The following is a 21,238-nucleotide window of genomic DNA, read 5'->3' as shown; positions in this document are numbered from 1 at the left end:
ATAGAGGAATGTACCTTTATTCAAAAACTCTGCTCAGTGTGAAACGTTTGTCCAAAGGAAATGAGTCACTGCAGCAGAGTCACACAACTGTGGCATTTTCAATGTTCCAGTAGTGCCACAAAGGTTTGGTGATAGAGATAAAATGAAAGGAAACCTTTGTGACATAAATTATGACATTGAACACTTGAGGAAAGAAAAACATTCGTTTTGTTTTAATAAAATGCATTTAGACTTTGGAATCTGTTTTCAGACCAGCAACTCTTTGTGTAAATAATGTTTTCTAACAATGAACAATAAAAATTCAACTGCTTGTTTCATTGTAAGTTAATTGTATATTTAGCAGTTGCGTTTACACATTCATATCCTGATCCCATTTCCAACGACACTGAATTGGCTCTGCTCATGTGACTTGAATGCTTCATGATGTTTTCCCTGAGGTTCGTGGTCTGTCTTGTTGTTATCAGTGCTCTGCGTCAACAGAAATGACTACTGCAACACATCTCAGGGACTGGCAGGAAAATAAAATTCTGTAAGCCTGTCACACATCTAATCTAAAACATCAAACACGCAAACATACTGCATAGAGATGGAATGATACAATGTATAAATACCTTCATGGTCCTGGGTTATAATTCAGATATACTTCTTTCTAATGTCTTAAATTTATCAACTATATCATCTACAACTCAGTCACATTCCTTCAGTATTTCAGTATGTAGAAAGTAAATGCACTTGATTTTGGAGAGTTTTCCCTCAGTAATGACTTCTCTGTGACAGAGGACAAAGGTAAAGAGAAAATGGAGATGGCAAATTAAATTGAAGAAAACAGAGATACACATGGAGAATGAAGCATGTGGCTTCGACTTCTCAGTTGGCTTTCCTCTTTTTTGTGCGAAACCGTCTACTCCTTTGCTTGAAGAGGTGGCGGAAGTTGATGAAGAGGCCTGAAATTGTTACAAATACATATATATTTAAACTGCATAGCAAATATACTGTTTTACAAGAGTTCCCACAGACGTGGAGAACCTGGAAATATTAGGGAATTTAAAAATGTAACTAAAATATATACTGGCTCTGTGATGTTCTTTAAAGGGGACATCGGATGCAAAATTCACTTTTACATGGTGTTTGCCTATACATGTGGACACAACCACCCTACAATGATAAAAATCCATTCACTCCTTTTTTAATTCCCAAAAAACCTAAACAGTCTAAATTATGAGGTCATTTTGATTTTCTGATTTTCTCTAGTGTGACATCATACTACTCAGGCCCCGCCCACCCTTCATTTTCTAGTGACAATATCCCATAAGTTGTAATATTTTGTACTTGGATATAAAAGTGAACATGAGAGGCACATTCGTTTTGTTTTTGATGGTAACGCGCCACTGAATACACAAAAAAAGGAAGAGAGGGGTGGGGTGAGCAGTAGCTTATTATCATTTAAAGAGACATGCACCGAAATGGGTCACTGTGAACAGAGCTGTTCAGACAAGGTAAAAAGGGTGTTGTTTTACATGAGCATTGAGGAATTTTAACTAAAGTATGTTACAGACATTGCATGAAGGCCGTAAAGAATCATACCAACTAGTGGAAAATGGGTGTCTGATGTCCTCTTTAAAATATCTATTAATACATTGGTCAAACATTGTGGGAACCCTGGTTTTACTTGTTTGCATGTATTTTGTAGACCTTACCCAAGAACATGATCACCAGGTAGAGCTGCAGGATGTAGGAAAAGCTGAGAGAGGCGCCAATGGCTTTAGGCAGAGAAATACTGAGGAGTTTGGTTTCATCAAAGATGGGGATGGACTGGATCACCGCCACAGCTGATCATAATATAAGTGAGCATAAGAAAAGCTATCAGTTATACATGTATATTGTACATTAAAAGGATAATTTACCCTTAAATAAAAATTCTGTCATTATTTACTCACCCTCATGTCGTTCAAAAACCTGTAAGAACCTTTGTTCATCTTTGGAACGCAAATTGAGATATTTTTTATTAAATCCAATAGCTTATTTTATAAACTTACAAGAATACTTTTTGTGTAAAAATATCTTAATTTGTGTTCCGAAGATGAACGAAGTTCTTACAGGTTTGGAACGAGTAATTAATGACAGAATTTTCATTTTTGGATGAACTAACCCTTTAATGTCTCAACTTCACATAATTTTTCCTTGTGGTAGGGGCTAGTCTACAGATCATGACTTGAGAACACGTACCTTCAGCTATCACTCCAAGAGGGTACAGTGGTATCCATATTGTGTATCTCAACCAAGTCAACAATTTCCATTCCGTATCAATGCAGGCCAACATGTAGAAAGGATACCTATGGATCATTTTAACAAATGTAGAATTAGATCTGTTTAATTCTGTTTAAGTCTTCAGTATCACATTCATTTTTCAGGAATCTTCATTGAATAAAAAAGAAAGAAAATGATTTATTTAAATTAGAAATCCTGTAATATTATAAATGTCTTCACTGCCACTTTTCCCCCACTTTCGTCCTTGCCGAATAAAATCTATTTAAAAAAATCATATCAACCCCCAAATTTTAAGTTAGTTAGTACTGGTAAGTAGATATTTACTTTAATAAAAATATTTAAACATATTAATATATTACATTTTAAAATATTTGTTATATTTCATATATAAACTAATGACAAAAATATAACATTTAAATGATTGACATTATTGCAGATATGTATTCTCATTTATATATTGTCATATGAACTAGTTCCATCGCTTTCAGTCCTAGTTTTGAGGTAATGGCTCGTTTCACTATTTGCACACGGATGTGTGTCCCCTAGTGATAAGCTGTGTGAGCTCACAGGAAGAGAATGGTAGCGGAAGAAGTGTGGATAAACCGTGGCTGTACAGAAACCACATCACTGATGAAAGAGCAAAGAACTACCTAAAAAAAACGACCTAAACCTACATATCTTTAACCTACATATTCATACACATACTAAGCTCAAAAAGATAAACGGGTAAACATCTTTCTAATGTGGTATATATTCTGTCGATGTAATTCCAATTTATGTTCTAATTTTCAGAATATTTAGAAAAGAGAAAAAGCATTAACTTAAAGTAAGGACTGCATATAGGAAGTTGAATTATTAGCAGCTGGCTCAGAACACACAGAAGAGGATATCCTGTAGATAAAGAAATGCATACTACCCCATAACACAAACTCCTACATTAGCAGAAACTCTGCTCTTAATAAACACACAATATGATCACACATGTAAACATACTATTATAAACAACTCCCATAATTACCTGAATATCTCAATCATACTCCACAGATAGAAGACAAAGAAGACCACAGGCTTGTTCTGCATATCCTCTAATGTTCCAAATATGACAAAAAGGATGAAGTTCCTCCCCATCACCTTTAACAAGAGAAATATATTACAGGATTTCTGCAGATTTCACGAGGGTAAATTTAAGACCTTCTTAAGACCAACTAAAGAAAATAAGGTAAAAAAAAATCTAAGGAAAAATACAACAATATGCTTTCTAAGTATAGATCAAATTTTACTTTCACTTTCAAGTTAGCAGCAATTCAGCATCTAGCAGTTGGTTGGTTTTAGTTTGTTTCCGTTTTTAACCTCTTTTCCTCATTTTCCTTCGGTAAAAGCACTGAGCACATTTTACTTTCACTTTCAAATTAGCGGCAATTCGGCATCAAGCAGTTGTTTGTTTTTAGTTTATTTGAGTCTTCCCTCTTTTCTTCACTTTCCTTTGGTTTTAAGTAGTTTGTAAAAGCGCCGTGTGCATTTTACGTTCACTTTTAAATTAGCGGCATTAATGTAACACAACAAACTTTTATTAACAAAACGAATAGAAATACACCATGTAATATGCCTAATATAAAATAATAACTTACACAAAGTTTAACAGGTATACAAAACTGAAAATCAGGAAACACTATGTAACCAAATGAATGTTTATTAGCAAAACGAATAAGAAGCTTTGGAAGCACGGCATACACCTTGATGTAATATAAAAAAATATATATATATACACAGTTTAAATAAATAAAAATCAGCAAACACTGGAACCAAATAAATATGAAACTTCCACTATCACCTTGGATAAATAGCAAAAGTCAACAGGCTTTTTAAAATCCAAAATATGTTTAAAACAGGCGCTTTTGCATTTCGTATTGAAACTCTTCCGCCATGGTCTTGTCTTTCTCTCTTCTTGTCAGTCAGCTTGACTCACTCTCTTCAGGTGATAAATGAAATCTGATCTGTGATCCGACTGTCGTTCGGCACACTGCATTGAGCAGCCACGTTCAGTTTTAATTGGATTGTCTGTTCTCTAACTGAACTAAATTATTTTTATTACTATAAAAAATCTAAAAGACAAGTTCTTTCTTCGGGTGACTGACAGATGATGCAGCACATACCACCATCTACCGCGTATTGTTTAATGAATATTGAGCGACCTAAGCCATGTAGCACAGAAATCACGCTTTCGCTTCACATGAGGAAAGAATCCCTCACGAAAATTAATGCCATGATCATATGAATTTAAGACTTGCTGCTCTGATTTAAGACCTTTCCAAGGCCTTAATTTACGGAAAAGCGATTTAATTTTTAAGACCTGCGGAAACCCTGTATTATTCAAAATGGTATACAATGAAGTGGATTTAATTGTTTACTAAAGCATGGGGTGCACCAGACATACCTGAATGAAAGCAGGCATGACTCCAGTCTTAACCAACCCAACAGCTGGATTAATAACCTCCATTATTGCCAGCATCTGACAGAAGTACATCACGTCAGCAATGGTATGAAATGTGTCGTAGAAAGAATCTGTTAGGTTGAGAAGAAACAGTAAGGACCATATTAAACTCAGAGACTCTAAAACTGTTTTTACATTTTATACCACTTCACACCAACCAATTAAAGTGGCTTTTCACACATGAAATAGATAACACTGGGTCTTTCTCAACTCCTGGTAAATGGAATGCTGGTTTCATTGCTTCATGTTTCACAATGCTTGCATATTTGCATACTTGTGGTGTCAGTGTCATTGATTGAACGAATGCAGCGCACAAGGCTCTAAAATTGCACAACCTTTGAGCACTTTTTCCACCTCAAATGCCAAAATGAGGGTTTATGCAATTTGAAGTTTTCTATAATTGCCCAAAGCATGTGAATTTGAGGCAAGTGACTGGCATTTAAGCATAACGTGGCATGTTTCACACTGTACAAAGAAGGGTTAACACAGGAAAAGCTGTGCTAACCACAGGTTTTTTAACCCCTGTGAAAAAGCGGTGCTAACCCTGCTTCTAAAAGAGTTTTTTAAACCCTGGTTTAAAAGTGGGATTAATGAGCCCTGAACTGAACTCTGTTAAGATGCACTTCATGTGCAATGAGATGCTCTCTCTCTCTCTCTCTATATATATATATACACAAATATTTGCATAACAGTCCTGCAGGCCTTCTCAACAAATTCAAATGAGATGCATTTCCTCAGGATGACAACAGCTGAAAAGCAGAACTGTATCTTTAAGCTGCTTGCAAAATAAAGCTAAAAAAAATAGACTAACCTTGTCCAAGAATGAACAGACGTACAGTCATGTTGACAAATATCCATGAATAACCGAGGAACTGGACCAAGTTGTACATAAAGAGAAAACCTTTTTTCAAGCCAAGAAAAGCTGCAAAAACAATCATATAAAAATAGTCATGAATACACGGTTATTACTTGGTAAGCTGTCCCAATGTGTTTACTTTATACTTGCAAAAATTAAATATATACTCACGGTCTTTGCGAACCCTTGACTCGATGCTGACTTTGTTTATTTTCTCTTCCTGTGTACAAAAAACAGTTTAACACATCAGACAGTGCACTACTGTCAATCTCCGTAAGTATAACAAATAATTTCAGGTAATTTTTGGGTTATTAGTAAACCTCTTCACCTTCTCTCTGAGCTCCATTTCTGCATCTGACTCATCCAGCCAGCGGTCAAAATCAGGCGCTAAAAACAGAGGCTTCTTCTCTTGCTTAGTTAGCCGATCCCACCAGACGTGCTCCTGCTTCCTTACCGTAATATTCACCTGCCGTTGGGTGGATTTGTGTTTCACCTGTGGATACAAACATTTTCATGTTCCTCCAACAATGACAAATGACAAGGCAAATGTTCAACCAAACACTTTACATAGATGTTTTCTTGTAATTTGTAAATGAAAATGTTTGTTACCTCAGGTTTAACCGGTTTTAGGAATTCCAGACTGAATTCGTATTCATTTTCTCCTTTTGCTCCATGCCCTTGACCTCGAAAAGAGCAGAATGAATAAAAGTCACACAACTGAAGAGAAAAAACATCCAGCTGATGTTTAGTTGTGAGATGTACCTTTGAAGTGAAGGATGTTCTCTTCTACACCAATACTGATATTCTGTGCGATAGAGACAAAACGGGTACAAAGAAGTGTGAAATGTAGTTTCAAGCTCCTCCTCCCACTGCCTGTTTTATCAGTGCGATGCCTTCAAATGCACCATGCAGTAGAAAATAATGAAGCATCAGTAATGAATGGATTGCATAGTAAAACAAAACATTCACTGAGTCAGGCTTTTTAACCATTGATATTTCATGCTTTTTAAAATCATTTTAAAGTGGTTACAATATTTGAAATGAATAGATTTAAATAAATACACATATTTTTACAATACACATACATATTTGTACATTTTACATGACATATTCAGGCCTAGTGGTCAAGGTTTTCTTGCTCTGTGTTCTTTTTTCAATGATGTTTCAGTAAAATCATATTATGTACCTTACAGTTTATAACTGTGGTTCTCAACCAGGGTGCTAAGGGGCCCACAAGATGAATTAAAGACAAAAAAAGCTAAAGTCACTAAAAATCACGATATTTTTTTTTCCCCCTCCACTGTTTTTTTTTTCCTTTTAAAAAAAGTTCTGAAAGTGTTATTTCTAGACCTGGAAAACTTATATGAATTAATAAAATCTTCTAACTCCATAGGCGTTTACACATTTTATGAATGCCAAGTATTTCTAGTTATGCCAAACTCTAAATTATTTTATTAGGTAGAAACTGAGTAAACATATACACTACCAGTCAAAAGTTTTTGAACAGTAAGACTGTTTAAAGAAATCGCTTCTGCTCACCAAGCCTGCATTTATTTGATCCAAAATACAGCAAAAGCAGTAATATTGTGAAATTTTACTATTTAAAATAACTGTGTTTTCTATTTGAATAGATTTTACAATGTAATTTATTCCAGTGATCAAAGCTAAATTTTTAGCATCATTACTCCAGTCTTCAGTGTCACACGATCCTTCAGAAATCATTCTAATATGCTATAAAGAAATTACAGACATTAATACTTTTATTTAGCAAGGATACTATAAAATGACCAAAAGTGATCATTTTACAAAATATTTCTATTTCAGACAAATGCTGTTCTTCTGAACTTTATGTTCGTCAAAGAAAACTGAGAAAATTCTACTTTGGCTAGTTCAGTTAAAAAACATTAAAAATCATACTGTTCAGAAACTTTTGACTGGTCGTGTATGTATGGCAAAGGATTTATTTTTTAGTTTTGCCTTTCTGACTTATTGGAGACAAACTATGAAAAATAATGTAACAGCTTTCTAAGCTTTTTTAACATTTATTTGCATAATGGGACGTTTAAGCAACCTAATAATACACCACAGCAATACCACATCTGTTCCAGAGCTCTCAGATTTCAGGATATTCTCTATTACCTTAATTAGACAACTGATCAAACATGCTTTATCCTGCCCTAAGAAAGCAATGAGGGGGAAGGGGCAGATACTCCTCCTGAGTCAGAAAGTGGATTGTAAATAAAACATGACCTGCAATTGTAACTGGGCCAGATGGTTAGTGGGTCCAGTAGGATCAAGTCCTGATCTCCCTTTCATTATTATTGTCTGTGATCTAGGCTTAATGCAAGCCCTGTCAACACCCTTACAGAGGCTGTTGTTATTCAACAGAGTATCAACCTAACACCATTCAGTTTTATAGTTCTGTAACCTCTGTAGTTCTGTATATATTAAATGCGACAGAAAACCGAATTAGAAAATGACCATTATGAACTAACTGCCCCAAAGCAAGTTTTTCTTTACCTGTGCATCACTGATCTCCACTCGCAGGAATATCTCCCCATGCCGCTGCGCCCAGTATACGTGAGGTGTGAGAGCCTGCATTGCAAATATTCACATTAAATAATGCGTCGTGCTCAGATTTAGCAATTAATGACAGGCGATGTAAATCTTGCAACAAGCAGCCGGAAGAAGACGTTTCCAAGGATTCTGTCATTTGTCCAGAATATTCTTCGAATGCGCTTGCGTGCACGCGTGAACGCAACAATCACCGCCCACTTTCTCAAGTTTCGGAAGTATCCCATCCATTCTTTATAAAATGTAAAAAGTTTTAAGCCTTGAATCAAACCAGTCTGCCTTGAGACAAATCACAACATTCAAACGTTGATTTTAAAAAACAGAAATCGCAGAAAATGACAACGGTACAAGCCTGTGCTCGTAACGTGTTTATGAGCCAATGAACTACGCTACCCATGAAGCACTGCGAATGACATAATCAAATAAAAGCACGACAATAATATAAAAATTATTCGAAATTACTTAATAAATACAATGTTCAATATAAAACTATTAATTTATCGATTTTATTATAGGTATGAAATACAATATATAATTATATATAGCCGATACTTGAGTTGCACTCGAGTATGGGTAGTATTCGCCACTGGAAATTAACGTTACTTTTTTAAAACGAAGTTTTAAATATATTTAATTTTCATAAATAAAACCGTACATCATCATATATGTAGGAACATTATCCGTTTGCCGACTTCATGTGTCATTTTATTCGGTACTTCCAGCCAGTGACGGCGCTGTGACGATGTTCGTAGCAGCTCCAATGTTTACGGAAGTAACGTAGACAAACCTGAAGAATGAGCGGCGATTGACATGCACGGACTCAGGACTCACTGCTCATGTATCGTTTAATGCCCAATAAAATTTCTCATCCTGAACTACGTTTCAAAAACGAATGATATAAATATCATACCTTACAAGAGAAATGCGTTAGATAGGCAAATATAATCAAATATCAAAGTCTTGAATAGTTAACAAGAAAATTAAGTTATTATTATATATATATATATATATATATATATAATGCAACATCATTGTGAATCTGATCATATACAACTGAACTTGCAAAGAAATAGTACAAGTTTTCATGTTCTGGTCGGTTTGACTGGCAGTGTAGCTGCACTCAAGGCGCCTTTGTTGGTAACACAACTACTTGAGATACCAGGGGTAAGTGTGTATATATAAATTAAAAAGTTAAAACACTTTATGCATGATTTCACAGAGCCACTGCTGTCATTGAGGTTTCATGTTATGCGATGTCATTGTCATTTCACTTGTTTATCCACTAGAGAGTGCTATTTAACTTATAGAATAACTTTAAAAGTTATTCTATAATATGATTAAATATCTTATTTTAAGATGCAAATTGTTAGTTTTCCTTTATCACAATTGAGTTAACATGGTTTTTAAATCATTTTAAATTACTTATTTTGGTTGAATTTACTTATTTATTTGATTGAGAAATAAATAAGTAAATTATTGAATAAATATATAACATCTGGAAAAAAAAATCATATACGCTACCAGTAAAACAGTAAGATTTTTAATGTTTTTAAAGAAGTCTCTTCTGCTCACCAAGCCTACATTTATTTGATCCAAAGTACAGAAAAACAGTAAAAGTTTGAAATATTTTTACTGTTTGAAATAACTGTTTTCTATTTGAATATATTTTAAAATGTATTTTATTCCTGTGATTTCAAAGCTGAATTTTTAGCATCATTACTCCAGTCACATGATCCTTTAGAAATATGTTGAAAACAGCTGAGTAGAATATTTTCAGGTTTCTTTTTGATTAATAGAAAGTTCAGAATTTAAAGAATTTATCTGAAATAGAAATCATTTGTAACAATATAAATGTGTTTATCATCACTTTTGATCAATTTAAAGCATCCTTGCTAAATAAAAGTATTCATTTCCATATTCTATATTTGTATAATGTTTTTATAAAAGCTTTTTTTATTTCAGATAAATGCTGGTCTTTGGATTTTTCTGTTCATCAAAGAATCCTGAAAAAATGCACTCAGCTGTTTTACATATTGATAATAATAATAGTAAATGTTTCTTGAACAGCAAATCAGCATATTGAAATGATTTCTGAAGGATCGTGTGACACTGAAGACTGGAGTAATGATGCTGAAAATGTAGCTTTGATCACAGGAATAAATTAAATTTTAAAATATATTTACATAGAAAGCAGTTATTTTAAATAGTAAAAATATTTCACAATATTACTGCATTTGCTGTATTTTAATAAATGCAGGCTTGGTGAGCAGAAGAGAATTTTATATTTTTTATAGTTATATATGTATATTTATATTTAAGTTTTTGGTCCTGTTCATTCGTTATTGTGAATTTTTAATTATTTTAAATTAGGTCAAATTCGCGTCAAGTTTAAAAACTGTGTTTAAAGCGATTTTAGTTTTCTTTTTAGGGGGTGAGGACATTATTTATTCTGTACTGTTCTCTAGGTTGATGTCCGTGTGGTCACCACAGACCATGCCACTCATTTCTACGATATCAATGAAGTCCCTGTCCGTGTGTACACAGATAAGGATGAGTGGGAGGTGAGTACAGCCTTTGAAGAGGAAGAGATGCATTTTCATTATTCAAAGAACAACATAATATTGTTTCCTTTCTTTGACGCTACATCAGTAGGCAGACTGGCCTGATAAGAGTATTTTTCATAGAAGATATGAAGGGCTTTCTTTATATTTCTATGCTAGATGTGGACAAAGCGCTCTGATCCTGTGCTTCATATCGAACTTAGACGTTGGGCAGATCTTTTAGTGATTGCTCCACTGGATGCCAACACACTTGGTAAAATTGCCAGTGGAATATGTGACAACCTCTTGGTAGGTCATGTATTTATTACACTGTTGTGGCATTTGTTTAGATACATTATTATCTAACTGTGTTTACTCATTTTGTTGCTGACAGACATGTGTGGTCCGAGCCTGGGACACCAGCCGTCCTCTGCTCTTCTGTCCTGCTATGAACACAGCCATGTGGCAGCACCCTATCACTGCACAGCAAGTGGCCACACTTAAAAGCTTTGGCTACGTTGAGATACCATGCATTGCCAAAAAACTAGTCTGCGGAGATGAAGGTATCTTCTAAGAAGGTGTATGGTTTTTATGAGGCAGTCGCATTGATAAGGGAAAATTGAATAGATAAACAATTCTCATCAGTGTGTGAAATCACTAATGTATTCATTAACTGAAGATCAAACAGATGTAATCTAGCAGGTTTTGAGTAGCATGCTTCTTGATCAAAGGAGGACTTCATGAATTAATGTTTCTTGTGTTTTGAGTCATCTTACATTCCAGTCTTCATGTCTTCACAGGAAAAGGTGCCATGGCAGAGGTTTCAACTATTGTTGAAACTGTCAAACAGTACATCCAGAAACATCCTGAATGACCTCGGACTAAACATAGCAGTGGTAAAGAGACACAGTGTTATCCATGGAAGCCCATTTTCTAATAAAAACAAAAAAAAAAATATTTCTAGAATAAAACATAATAAAGGGAATTTTGAAGTTTTTCCTCAGATATGTGTTTATATCTCACAATTCTAACTTTTTTCAGAATTATAAAAAAAAAAAAACAGAACTGGAGAAAACAAGCAGAATTGTGAGATAAAAAGTTACTATTCTTTGAAGTCAAAATTATGAGATACAAACTTAAAATTGTGAGAAAAAAGTCAGAATTGTAAGATAAAAAGTTGCAATTACCTTTTTTATTCCAAAAACTACATAACCTTACTTATTACAAAAAATGCTCAGAATTCAGAGGAAAAACTTTAGAATTGTGAGAAAAAAGTTATAATTCTGAGTTTACATCTCACATTTCAGATTGTTTTCCTCAGAATTGTGTTAACATCTTGCAATTCTGTTTATATCTCACAATTGTGACTTTTCTCACAGAATTGTGAGAAATGAAGTCTGAATTGTAAGATGAAAAGTCGCAATTACCTTTTTTTGTGGCAGAAAAGGTCTTGATCTGCACAGTCAATAAAAACAGACAATTTCAAGTGTTTATGAGAAGTAAAAAGTTTTATATTTTAGTATTTTACAATTACACATTTCGATGTTCAGAAATAAATATTATATGTGAAATATAAAGTAATAATTCTAAGAAAAAAGTCAGAATTGTAAGATAAGAAGTCACTATTACCTTTTCATTATGCCATGGTGGAAACAAAAAATGCTCAGAATTCAGAGGAAAAAATTCAGAATTGCGAGACATAAACTCAGAATTGCAAAAAAAAAAAAAGTCAGAATTCTGAGTTTACATCTCACAATTGTGATTTTTCACTCAGAATTGTAAGACAAAATCTGAATTGTAAAAAAATAAAAAGTCACAATTACCTTTTTTTGTAGCAGAAAAGGTCTTCCATAGTTATCTGCAAAATCAATAAAAACTGACGATTTCAAGTGTTTATGAGATGTAAAATGTCATATTTTAGTCTTTTATAATTACACATTTCAATGTTGAGAAATAAACATCATATGTGAAGTATAAAATAGCAATTCTGAGAAAAAGTTAGAATTGTGAGATAAAAAGTCACAATTACAATTCTTAGAAGTCAAAATTATGAGATACAAACTTAAAATTGTGAGAAAAAAATTCAAAATTGTAAGATAAAAAGTAATTACCTTTTTTATTCCATGGTGGAAACAAACAAAAAAGAAGCTCAGAATTACGAGAAAAAAGTTTATATCTTACAGTTGTGACTTTTTCTCAGAATTGTGAAAAACAAAATCTGATAAGATAAAAAATCACAGTTACCTTTTTTGTGACAGAAAATGTCTTCCATAGTTATCTGCACAATCAATAAAAACAGCTTCAAGGGTTTATGAGATGTAAAAAGTTTAATATTTTAGTCTTTTACAATTACACATTTCAGTGTTGAGAAATAAACATTATATGTGAAATATAAATTAACAATTCTGAGAAAAAAGTCAGAATTGTAAGATAAAACATTCCATGGTGGAAACAACAACAAAAAGAATTCATAGAAAAAAGTCAAAATTGCTCAAAACTCAGATGTTTACATCTCACGGTTTTGACTTTTTTCTTAAAATTGTGAGAAACAAAGTCTGAATTGTAAGATGAAACGTGGTAATTACCTTTCGTTTCAGGGGCAGAAAAGGTCTTCCATAGTTGTGTGCACCATCATTAAAAACAGACAATTTCATGTGTTTATGAGATGTAAAATGTTTAATATTTTAGTCTTTTACAATTACATATTTCAATGTTGAGAAATAAACAAACATTATTTTTCAGTCATTTGTTTCTTTTCAATGGCTACTTAGACTTATTACATAGTAATTTTATATCAATTATTCTTTCAGTATTGAAAATGTTCCTTCTTATTAAGTGTCAAATATCAGCATAGTTGAATGTCAATATTGGGATCACTTGTACCCTTGTAGCTAATCCTTATTTTGAAACTAATTATGATTTCTGATTTAGAAGTCTGTTATTACTTAATAACATCATATTAATGAACACAAAAGCCATGTACTGCTTATGACAAATAAGGAGACAATTAGTAATAATAACAGCAAGATGTTTTCAGGGAAAAACATTTACGGTTGGTTACGTTTTGATAATTGAACTGCTTTAAGTGTTAGAAGTCTTAATTTTGACATGAATGTGACCTTGAATTGCCTTACATGTTTTCCTGTGACCTAACACTTGTAAGGGAGGGCCTCAGAGGTCGGGTGAGAGGCCTCTAACCGCAACAGACGCAAGAGATATTTATGAAAATAGTGTTAGGTTGTACTAGGAGATACTAATGCGCTTAACACCTCCAAATGTCTAGTTTTGTTCAGGTACATATCCTGTTTGCAGATTACCGTTAGAAATGTGTTCCATCTGTTAATCATATGTGGTTAACCACTTTGATTTTCATTTGGCTAAGATACACCAACAGCACAAGCACAGATATAATTACTATTTTTTATTATTTGGCACCCTTCAGCTGCTGTAAAGTATCACCATGAAGCATTTTCTGGTTGAAGTTTTACAGATTCTTCTTTAAGTATGATTTTACACCTGTTCAGTTGTGGTATAAATATGTAGATATAAAAAATATGTAAAAGATTTTAAGTACTATGATTTAAAAAATGAAATTAAGGGGAAAATTGAATCTGAAGACTTTGAACGATTATAAAGTGTCTTAGTAAGATTTTAAAAATGTATATATAAAAAGATATAGCAAAACAGTTTATTTATAAAAATGCTGAAATGTTACATTTCCTAAAACATAATATTTTGAGGGATGTCATCTGCCCAGGCTTTCTAAGTTCCCCTCTGTAATAAAGTAGAAGTATTAAAGGAGAAATTCTACTTTGCACTTCCTAAATCTTGAATGATACTCCCAGTTAATTTGGTATTTATGTATACAAATGTTTATAGCAAAGAATCACTGTTCCTAGTATTAACGTTTTAAGGATTTTTCAGAGAAAAAAAAAAAAAAGATTAGAAAACAGTGTCAGGGGAAGCACACCAGATTACAATCAGAAATTACTTTTAGTCAGTTTTTGATCGTTTAATTGTCAACTCAAACATCCATTTGTATTCATTTGTATTACCTACTTTCTCTAAATGTTTTCCTTCATCCTGATCTCTCTTTTGTGTCTCTTTCCCCCTATGCTAAAGATTTATAAAATGTCTAGTCAACACACGTCTGACATTGGGGTTAGAACAAAGGGTGTATCTGTCACTGCTGTTTAAAAGGATACATAACATCCTGCTAATGTGTGTATAGGGATAAACAGCTTATGTGAACATTTATACAATCCGTGAAATATTGTTCATATTGTTCAAAAACAACTTTCTCTAGACCAGTGTCATGCTGGATGTTAAAATCACTCCAGAACATACACTACCGTTCAAAAGTTTGGGGTCAGTAAGACTTGTAATAGTCTTTAAAGAAGTCTCTTATGCTCATCAAGGCTGCATTTATTTGATTAAAAATATAGAAAAAAACAGTAATATTGCAAAATGTTTTTAAAATATAAAATAATGTTTTTTATATTAACATACTTTAAAATAGAATTTATTCCTGTGATGAAAAGCTGAATTTTTATCAGCTGTTACTCCAGTCTTAAGTGTCACATGATCCTTCAGAAATCATTCTAATATGCGGATTTATTATTAGAATGATCAATGTTGGATAATATCAACAGTTGTGCTGCCAAATATTTTTTGGAACCTGTGATTTTTTTTTTTTTCAGGATTCTTTCATGAATAACAAGTTTAAAAAGTACAGTGTTTATTCAAAATATAAATATTTTATAACAATGTAAATTATTTATTATTAACTTTTAATAAACTTTTAATTATTAACTTAATACATCCTTGGTGAATAAAAGTATTAATTTCTTAAAAAAAAAAAGAAACAATAAAAATGTACTGACCCCAAACTTTTGAACGGTAGTGTACATACATATAAATATACACTCAGCCTTTTATGAAATTGAATAATTAAAATAGGGTACTTGTCAGCTAGTGCAATATTTTCATGGATTTTCATTTAAATGTTTCCATTGCAACAATGTATCTTAAATAATAAGTTAGCTTCCAAAACAAAAATTTACAGATAATGTACTCACCCCCTTGTCATCCAAGATGCTCATGTCTTTCTTTCTTCAGTCGTTAAAGAAATTATGTTATTTGAGGAAAACATTTCAGGATTTCTCTCCATATAATAGACTTCTATGGTGCCCCCAAATCTGAACGTCCAAAATGTAGTTTAAATGCAGCTTCAAAGGGCTCTAAACGATTCCAGACGAGGAATAAGTGTCTTATCTAACAAAACGATCGGTTATTGTTTGTTTTTTTTTAATTACAAATTATATACTTTTAAACCTTAAACGCTTGTCTAGCTCTTTTTTTTCTGGTATTGACAGTTAGGGTACGTCTAAAAACTCCCATCTCATTTTCTTTTCCAACTTCGAAATCGTCCAACATCGCTGCAGAAACACCAACCCAGAGTTTACAAACTAAACATACAAAGAAGATCAAACACCCTTTACAAAGGTAAAAACAGCGACGTAGGATGATTTTGAAGTTGGAGGAGAAAATGAGATGGGAGTTTTTAGACGTACCCTAACTGTCACACCAGAAACAAACAGTTCACACAGAGCTAGACAAGATGAGCGTTTAAGGTTAAAAAGTATATAAACTGTAATATATATATATTATAATATAATAAATAGAAAATAACCAATCGTTTTGCTAGATAAGACCCTTATTCCTCGCCTGGGATCGCTTAGAGTCCATTACATGGAGAGAAATCCTGAAATATTTGACTCAAAAAGCATAATTTCTTTACGACTGAAGAAAGAAAGACATGGACATCTTGGATGACAAGATGTGAACTAATCCTTTAATATATCCCACAATTTGGGCATGTTGTAACAATGTCAAAAAGGGGCAAATTAACTTTTTCTTTTTTTTTAATTTTTAATAGATGGTTTAAAGTCAAAAAATAAAAAAATGAGGTTTGCATGCTGAATCACATCATAAAAAAAGAATTAGTAGCTGTTGGGTAAGCCAAAGAGCCATAATGGGAAATGATGCATACACTGGCGCATTAAATGTGAACATTTAATCAAAACGCTTGTTCATCCTTATTTGTTTAGCAAAGCAGCTGAGGTGTTGTCATCAGATCTGTTTTACACGCAGTCCCCAGTCTGATGCGGTGTCCTCTTGTCATTGGCTGCCAAGCCAGACTTTAAAAACAGTCTCTCCGGCAGGAGGGGAAACGTTTATCAAGCAGGTGGTGAAAGAGAGTGAAATCAGCTGAGTGTAATGTGGAGGAGACTCCTATCTCTTGGCATGCTAAATGAGAGTAAAATATTCGCAGTCACATGTGGGTTGTAGACGGCACTGATCTTAGTCAAGGCCAGTTCACTGAAATGCTCTTTGTGGAGGAGTGACAGGAAGCTACATGGGGAATATATTGCGAAACATCAAGCACAAAATTATTGCACAATTCTGGTGCAATTACATTCACCTCTTCCCTTTACTCTTTTGAGTACTCAAAAAGGTGTTTTATTGTAATGTAATTAAATGTTTTTGTCCGTGCATAAACTTTGTTTTATCATCACTTAAAATCTAATTTAAGATTTGAAAATGCATATACACATGGGGCTCAGGTGTACCCCAACAGATTGCTTGATGTTAGAGGTGTCACTAAGGTTGAGTAAACACTTGTCACATTTCCTGCTTGTAGTCCTTTGGGGATGTTGACAGGCTCTTGGTGCTTCTTCCCCAGGTAGCTGAAAGGTAATACAGACATGGCTGATGTAACTCTACAGCTGAGTGAACTCATGGTTCCTGACTGTAGCGCCTGAGCTGGCACGGTTTCATCACTCATACTAAACATATCACACAGTTAAAGTAAACACATGCAAACTAGCACGAATGTGCTGCTGCTGCTAAAAAGGTACTGCTGTAACCCAACAGCAGGAAATAAAAGATTCTAGGCATCATAAACTAAGGATTATCCATTTTTATCAGGATTTATAAATCTAGGTTCATGTTATTTATAAATATACTGCCATTTGTAATATGTTCAATTAACTCATTTCACTCACCACAAAATCTTAAGTCTTAAGTAGCACGGGTATATTTGTAGCAATAGCCAAAAATACATCGTATCAATCAAAGTGACCAATTAGGTAAGTAAAGATCATGTTCCATGAAGATATCAAAACTTCAAAATTTCAAATATCAAAATTTTTGATTAGTCATATGCATTGCTAAGAACCACATTTGGACAACTTTAAAGGTGGTTTTCTCAGTATTTTGAATTTTTTGCACCCTCACATTTCAGATTTTCAAATAGTTGTATCTCGACCAAATAATGTCCTATTTTAACAAACCATACATTAATGGAAAGCTTATTTATAGTGTATAAATCCCAATTCCAAAAAATTGACCCTTATGACTGGTCCAGGGTCACATATGCGAAACTTGGTGTTAAAATGTATTACTGTATGAAGAAACTAACAGTCTTGAATACAGAATCGGATTGTTAACTATTACTTCATGTCTTAAAAGAATGGTTCCCCCAAAAATGAAAATTTACTGCCTCAGGCATAAACAAACCCATCTACAACTTTCATTACATTTTCTTTTTTAGGTGAACTGTTTCTTTAAGATGTGACTGCAAAATGTCACAACAATTCAACTTCGCTATCTCCGAACTATCACTATTTTCTGTTGTTTTCTTCCTTATCCAGAGATGGGTATTTGCTGATTTCAAGATATTTCAATACATTTATGGTAATCGTAACTGCAAAAACTTACCTTACAGCTTATATTTCACTGAAATAAAAATATGATTGAGCCATCCAACATTACACCTTCCAAAGGATCACAAAGGGTTTTTGTGCACACTTTTAAGAATGAAAAAAAGAGAATGAAAAAAACGCACCCCACCCCCATCCCCAGAACTGGTTTAATTTGTCACAATCATCACATTAACTGGAAGCACTTATGTCTTGGCTTCCTTTTTCCTTTATCTACCCTAGTTATTACACAACCTTTGTTCTCCCTCTGAATATTGTTCCCCTCCTGAACTGTTTGGACTGTTTAGATAAAAAGGCAAACAGTTATGGCTTCTGCATAAGAAAAATATTGAACTCATGAAGCTTCACATTATGCAAAAAGTGCTTTTTGAATACGTTAGGCAGTGAGAACACAAAACGCAAGGGGTGTGAGACAACTAATAGAGAATATTCTCATAACTTTGGCTAGCATTATGACAAGGTTCTCTCAAAGTTAAAACTGTTCTAAAAACATTATTACATAATTTTTTTGGAATGTTACTCTGAAACGTTTTAGATGTTTGTCTAAATGTTACTGCTTGTTTCAGAATGTTCAGAGAACACGTAAGACTGCGTTTACACTAGTGCACTGTTTTAAAATGAAAACGCACTAGTGTAAACAGGGTCTAACATTCCCATAATGTTCCGTTAATCTTTATATGTAAAGAAGAAAAAATCTGTTAAAACATTTAAAAACTGGATGTTTTGAACGTTCAGAAACGTTCATAACTCACCGGGAATGTTAGCAAAACATTTTGAGTACCTATTTTTGTTAGCTGGGGACTGACAGCATTGTTTTTGTCTTCTCTTATAGGGTTTTATAAAGAACTCCTGGTGCCATCTGTTGATCAGCATTAATGCATAACACCATGGAAACTGGAAGCACAATGTATTGTAGGAAATCCTGTAGAGACTCTGCTCCTGAGGAAAAACCATACCTTGGGGAACAGGGGCTCTTACAGAGGACATCAACTTGTCTAGACAATAAAAATTAGACACAGTTGACAGATGTGCTGTATCCATTATTTTGTATTCTAAATACATAATAGTGTAGGTTCAACAATTTGCTCAGTAATTATACATGTATCAGTCTCAATCAGCCTCACTAACTGTATTTTGCAAGGACCCCGGCTTTGTAGTCACAGCCAATAAAGTCTAATTTTGGCATCTGGAACTCCTTAAATGGGGAGATTCTTTTTACAACACTAGCAACAACGATATAAAAAGAAAGCAATTATGGACAATAATGTGTAGAGAAAAAGGCTCAAAATTCTGTTCAAAAGCCATCTTGAATACCAATTACAATAGACCTGTTTACAGTAGTGATAAAAAAAAAATGTTTGGTGTGCGTGTATCTGATTCCTTCCAGATACTAATTATCATTGAATAATATAGATTCTGATAATAAATGACCTAGTTCTAGCCTCCTAGCCTACCAATTATGGCCAACCATTAACTCAAGAAGAATCACAGGGTTCAATAAACAACAGACAGCTGGAATACTTTATATTGTGTCAAATCTGAAATGGAGAGATTACTTAGGGGGGAAAAATCAGACTTTGAAGAATCTTCTAGATTAGCCTTTTATCATATACCTGTTTTACTGAAGTGTAAAACAAGAGGTGGTGTTCTTAAAGGGACAGTTTTCTTTTTTCATACAATATTTTTTTAACTCCACTCCACTCAAAACAGATTAAATATGCTTCAGAATATCTTCTTTTGTGTTCCAAAGGCAATTTAAATTATACAAGGCTTGGTATTTTTGAGTGAACTGTCCCTTTAAATTTGAAGAGGGTTTGTCTGTGTCTGCTCTGAGGTAAATGTTCATGTGTCATAGCACATAGTTAAAGTCAATGGGTAACTGATGTGCCTTATTTATGTGTGTGAGGTTATGAATTAAATAAACTTTGTCCTTCCAAGCACTATTTACTTTTGCTTATCTGGGTCAGATACTTAAGACATCATTCTAAGATTACAGAGAGCAATTTTCATAAGGGTTTCTATAATTAGAGGAAGTGATGCAGACGTTATTGGCCACGTATGTGTGCTCTAAACCATTTATTGTGTGAGATATCTTTGATACTAGCACGCATATTGACACCAAAGCTTTTGACTTTTGGTAGGACATACTGGAGGAGGTAATGGAACATACTGAGTGAGGCAGGGAATGTTCCTTCCATGTCTGTGACATTTTTCTCATTTAAAAAAAAAAAAAAAAAAAGTCAATTTATTTCCACTAGATCCTTGCATATCTAGATGAATTTAAAATGCATAAACTTAGAAATTCATGCTATAATTATCCAGAAAACAGTCTGAGACAAGTATGCTTACAATGAAAGACTCATACAAAACATGAGGGTGAGTAGCCTAAATGATGGCAGAAGTTTCATTTTTTAGTGATCTGTCCCTTTAAGAGATTATTAAAAATAAAGCAACGCTCAAAAAAACATACAAAAGCTGTCAATGGGGGCGGAACCTTTTCAGAAGGTAAACCTTTGTACCTTATTTACAACAAAAGGGTACATGTTAGTACCTCAAAGTTACATATTAGTACCAAAAGTGTATGTACCTAAATCATACATATTAGTAACTTTAAAAAAAGTACCACCCAAGTGACAGCTATCGAACCTTTATTTCTGAGAGTATACAACATATTTTTTAAGCATATATTTAGGTGACATATCATGAAAATCTGACCTTTTCTGTG

At 33.5% G+C, this 21,238-nt stretch overlaps 2 protein-coding genes across 3 annotated transcripts; one reads left to right on the top strand and one right to left on the bottom strand.

The window, feature by feature from the left end:
• Positions 1-189: 189 nt before the first annotated feature.
• On the bottom strand, positions 190-8,355 carry hacd3 (3-hydroxyacyl-CoA dehydratase 3). Its single transcript, XM_051134911.1, has 11 exons — positions 8,136-8,355; positions 6,378-6,420; positions 6,225-6,298; positions 5,944-6,108; positions 5,787-5,835; positions 5,571-5,681; positions 4,703-4,830; positions 3,287-3,399; positions 2,227-2,333; positions 1,698-1,829; positions 190-944 (listed from the first exon to the last, which is right to left on the bottom strand). The coding sequence occupies exons 1-11, from the start codon at positions 8,214-8,216 to the stop codon at positions 868-870; spliced, it is 1,080 nt and encodes a 359-aa protein (XP_050990868.1). The 5' UTR covers positions 8,217-8,355; the 3' UTR covers positions 190-867.
• A 627-nt stretch (positions 8,356-8,982) lies between these two features.
• ppcdc (phosphopantothenoylcysteine decarboxylase) lies at positions 8,983-19,534 on the top strand. 2 transcript variants are annotated; one of them, XM_051134914.1, is made up of 6 exons: positions 8,983-9,353; positions 10,655-10,750; positions 10,910-11,038; positions 11,124-11,292; positions 11,530-11,625; positions 19,346-19,534. In XM_051134914.1, exons 1-5 carry the CDS (start codon positions 9,210-9,212, stop codon positions 11,601-11,603), a joined length of 612 nt encoding a protein of 203 aa, XP_050990871.1. In that variant the 5' UTR covers positions 8,983-9,209; the 3' UTR covers positions 11,604-11,625; positions 19,346-19,534. The 2 variants fall into 2 exon arrangements, with proteins under 2 accessions (XP_050990871.1, XP_050990870.1); XM_051134913.1 differs by lacking the exon at positions 19,346-19,534 and having other exon boundaries at positions 11,530-11,794.
• The last annotated feature ends 1,704 nt before the right edge of the window (positions 19,535-21,238 follow it).

The sequence above is a fragment of the Labeo rohita genome, chromosome 18, assembly GCF_022985175.1.
Source record: "Labeo rohita strain BAU-BD-2019 chromosome 18, IGBB_LRoh.1.0, whole genome shotgun sequence".
Lineage (NCBI taxonomy): Eukaryota > Metazoa > Chordata > Actinopteri > Cypriniformes > Cyprinidae > Labeo > Labeo rohita.
This window is presented reverse-complemented; position numbering and strand designations above follow the sequence as displayed.

Coding starts and splice junctions, on each gene's coding strand:
- ppcdc (XM_051134914.1), top strand. CDS start 9,210: ATGCAACATCATTGTGAATCTGATCATATACAACTGAACTTGCAAAGA. Junction 9,354..10,654: donor AACTACTTGAGATACCAGGG/GTAAGTGTGTAT, acceptor ACTGTTCTCTAG/GTTGATGTCCGTGTGGTCAC. Junction 11,293..11,529: donor ACTAGTCTGCGGAGATGAAG/GTATCTTCTAAG, acceptor ATGTCTTCACAG/GAAAAGGTGCCATGGCAGAG.
- hacd3 (XM_051134911.1), bottom strand. CDS start 8,216: ATGCAGGCTCTCACACCTCACGTATACTGGGCGCAGCGGCATGGGGAG. Junction 6,299..6,377: donor GAACATCCTTCACTTCAAAG/GTACATCTCACA, acceptor GCTCTTTTCGAG/GTCAAGGGCATGGAGCAAAA. Junction 945..1,697: donor CCTGGTGATCATGTTCTTGG/GTAAGGTCTACA, acceptor TAACAATTTCAG/GCCTCTTCATCAACTTCCGC.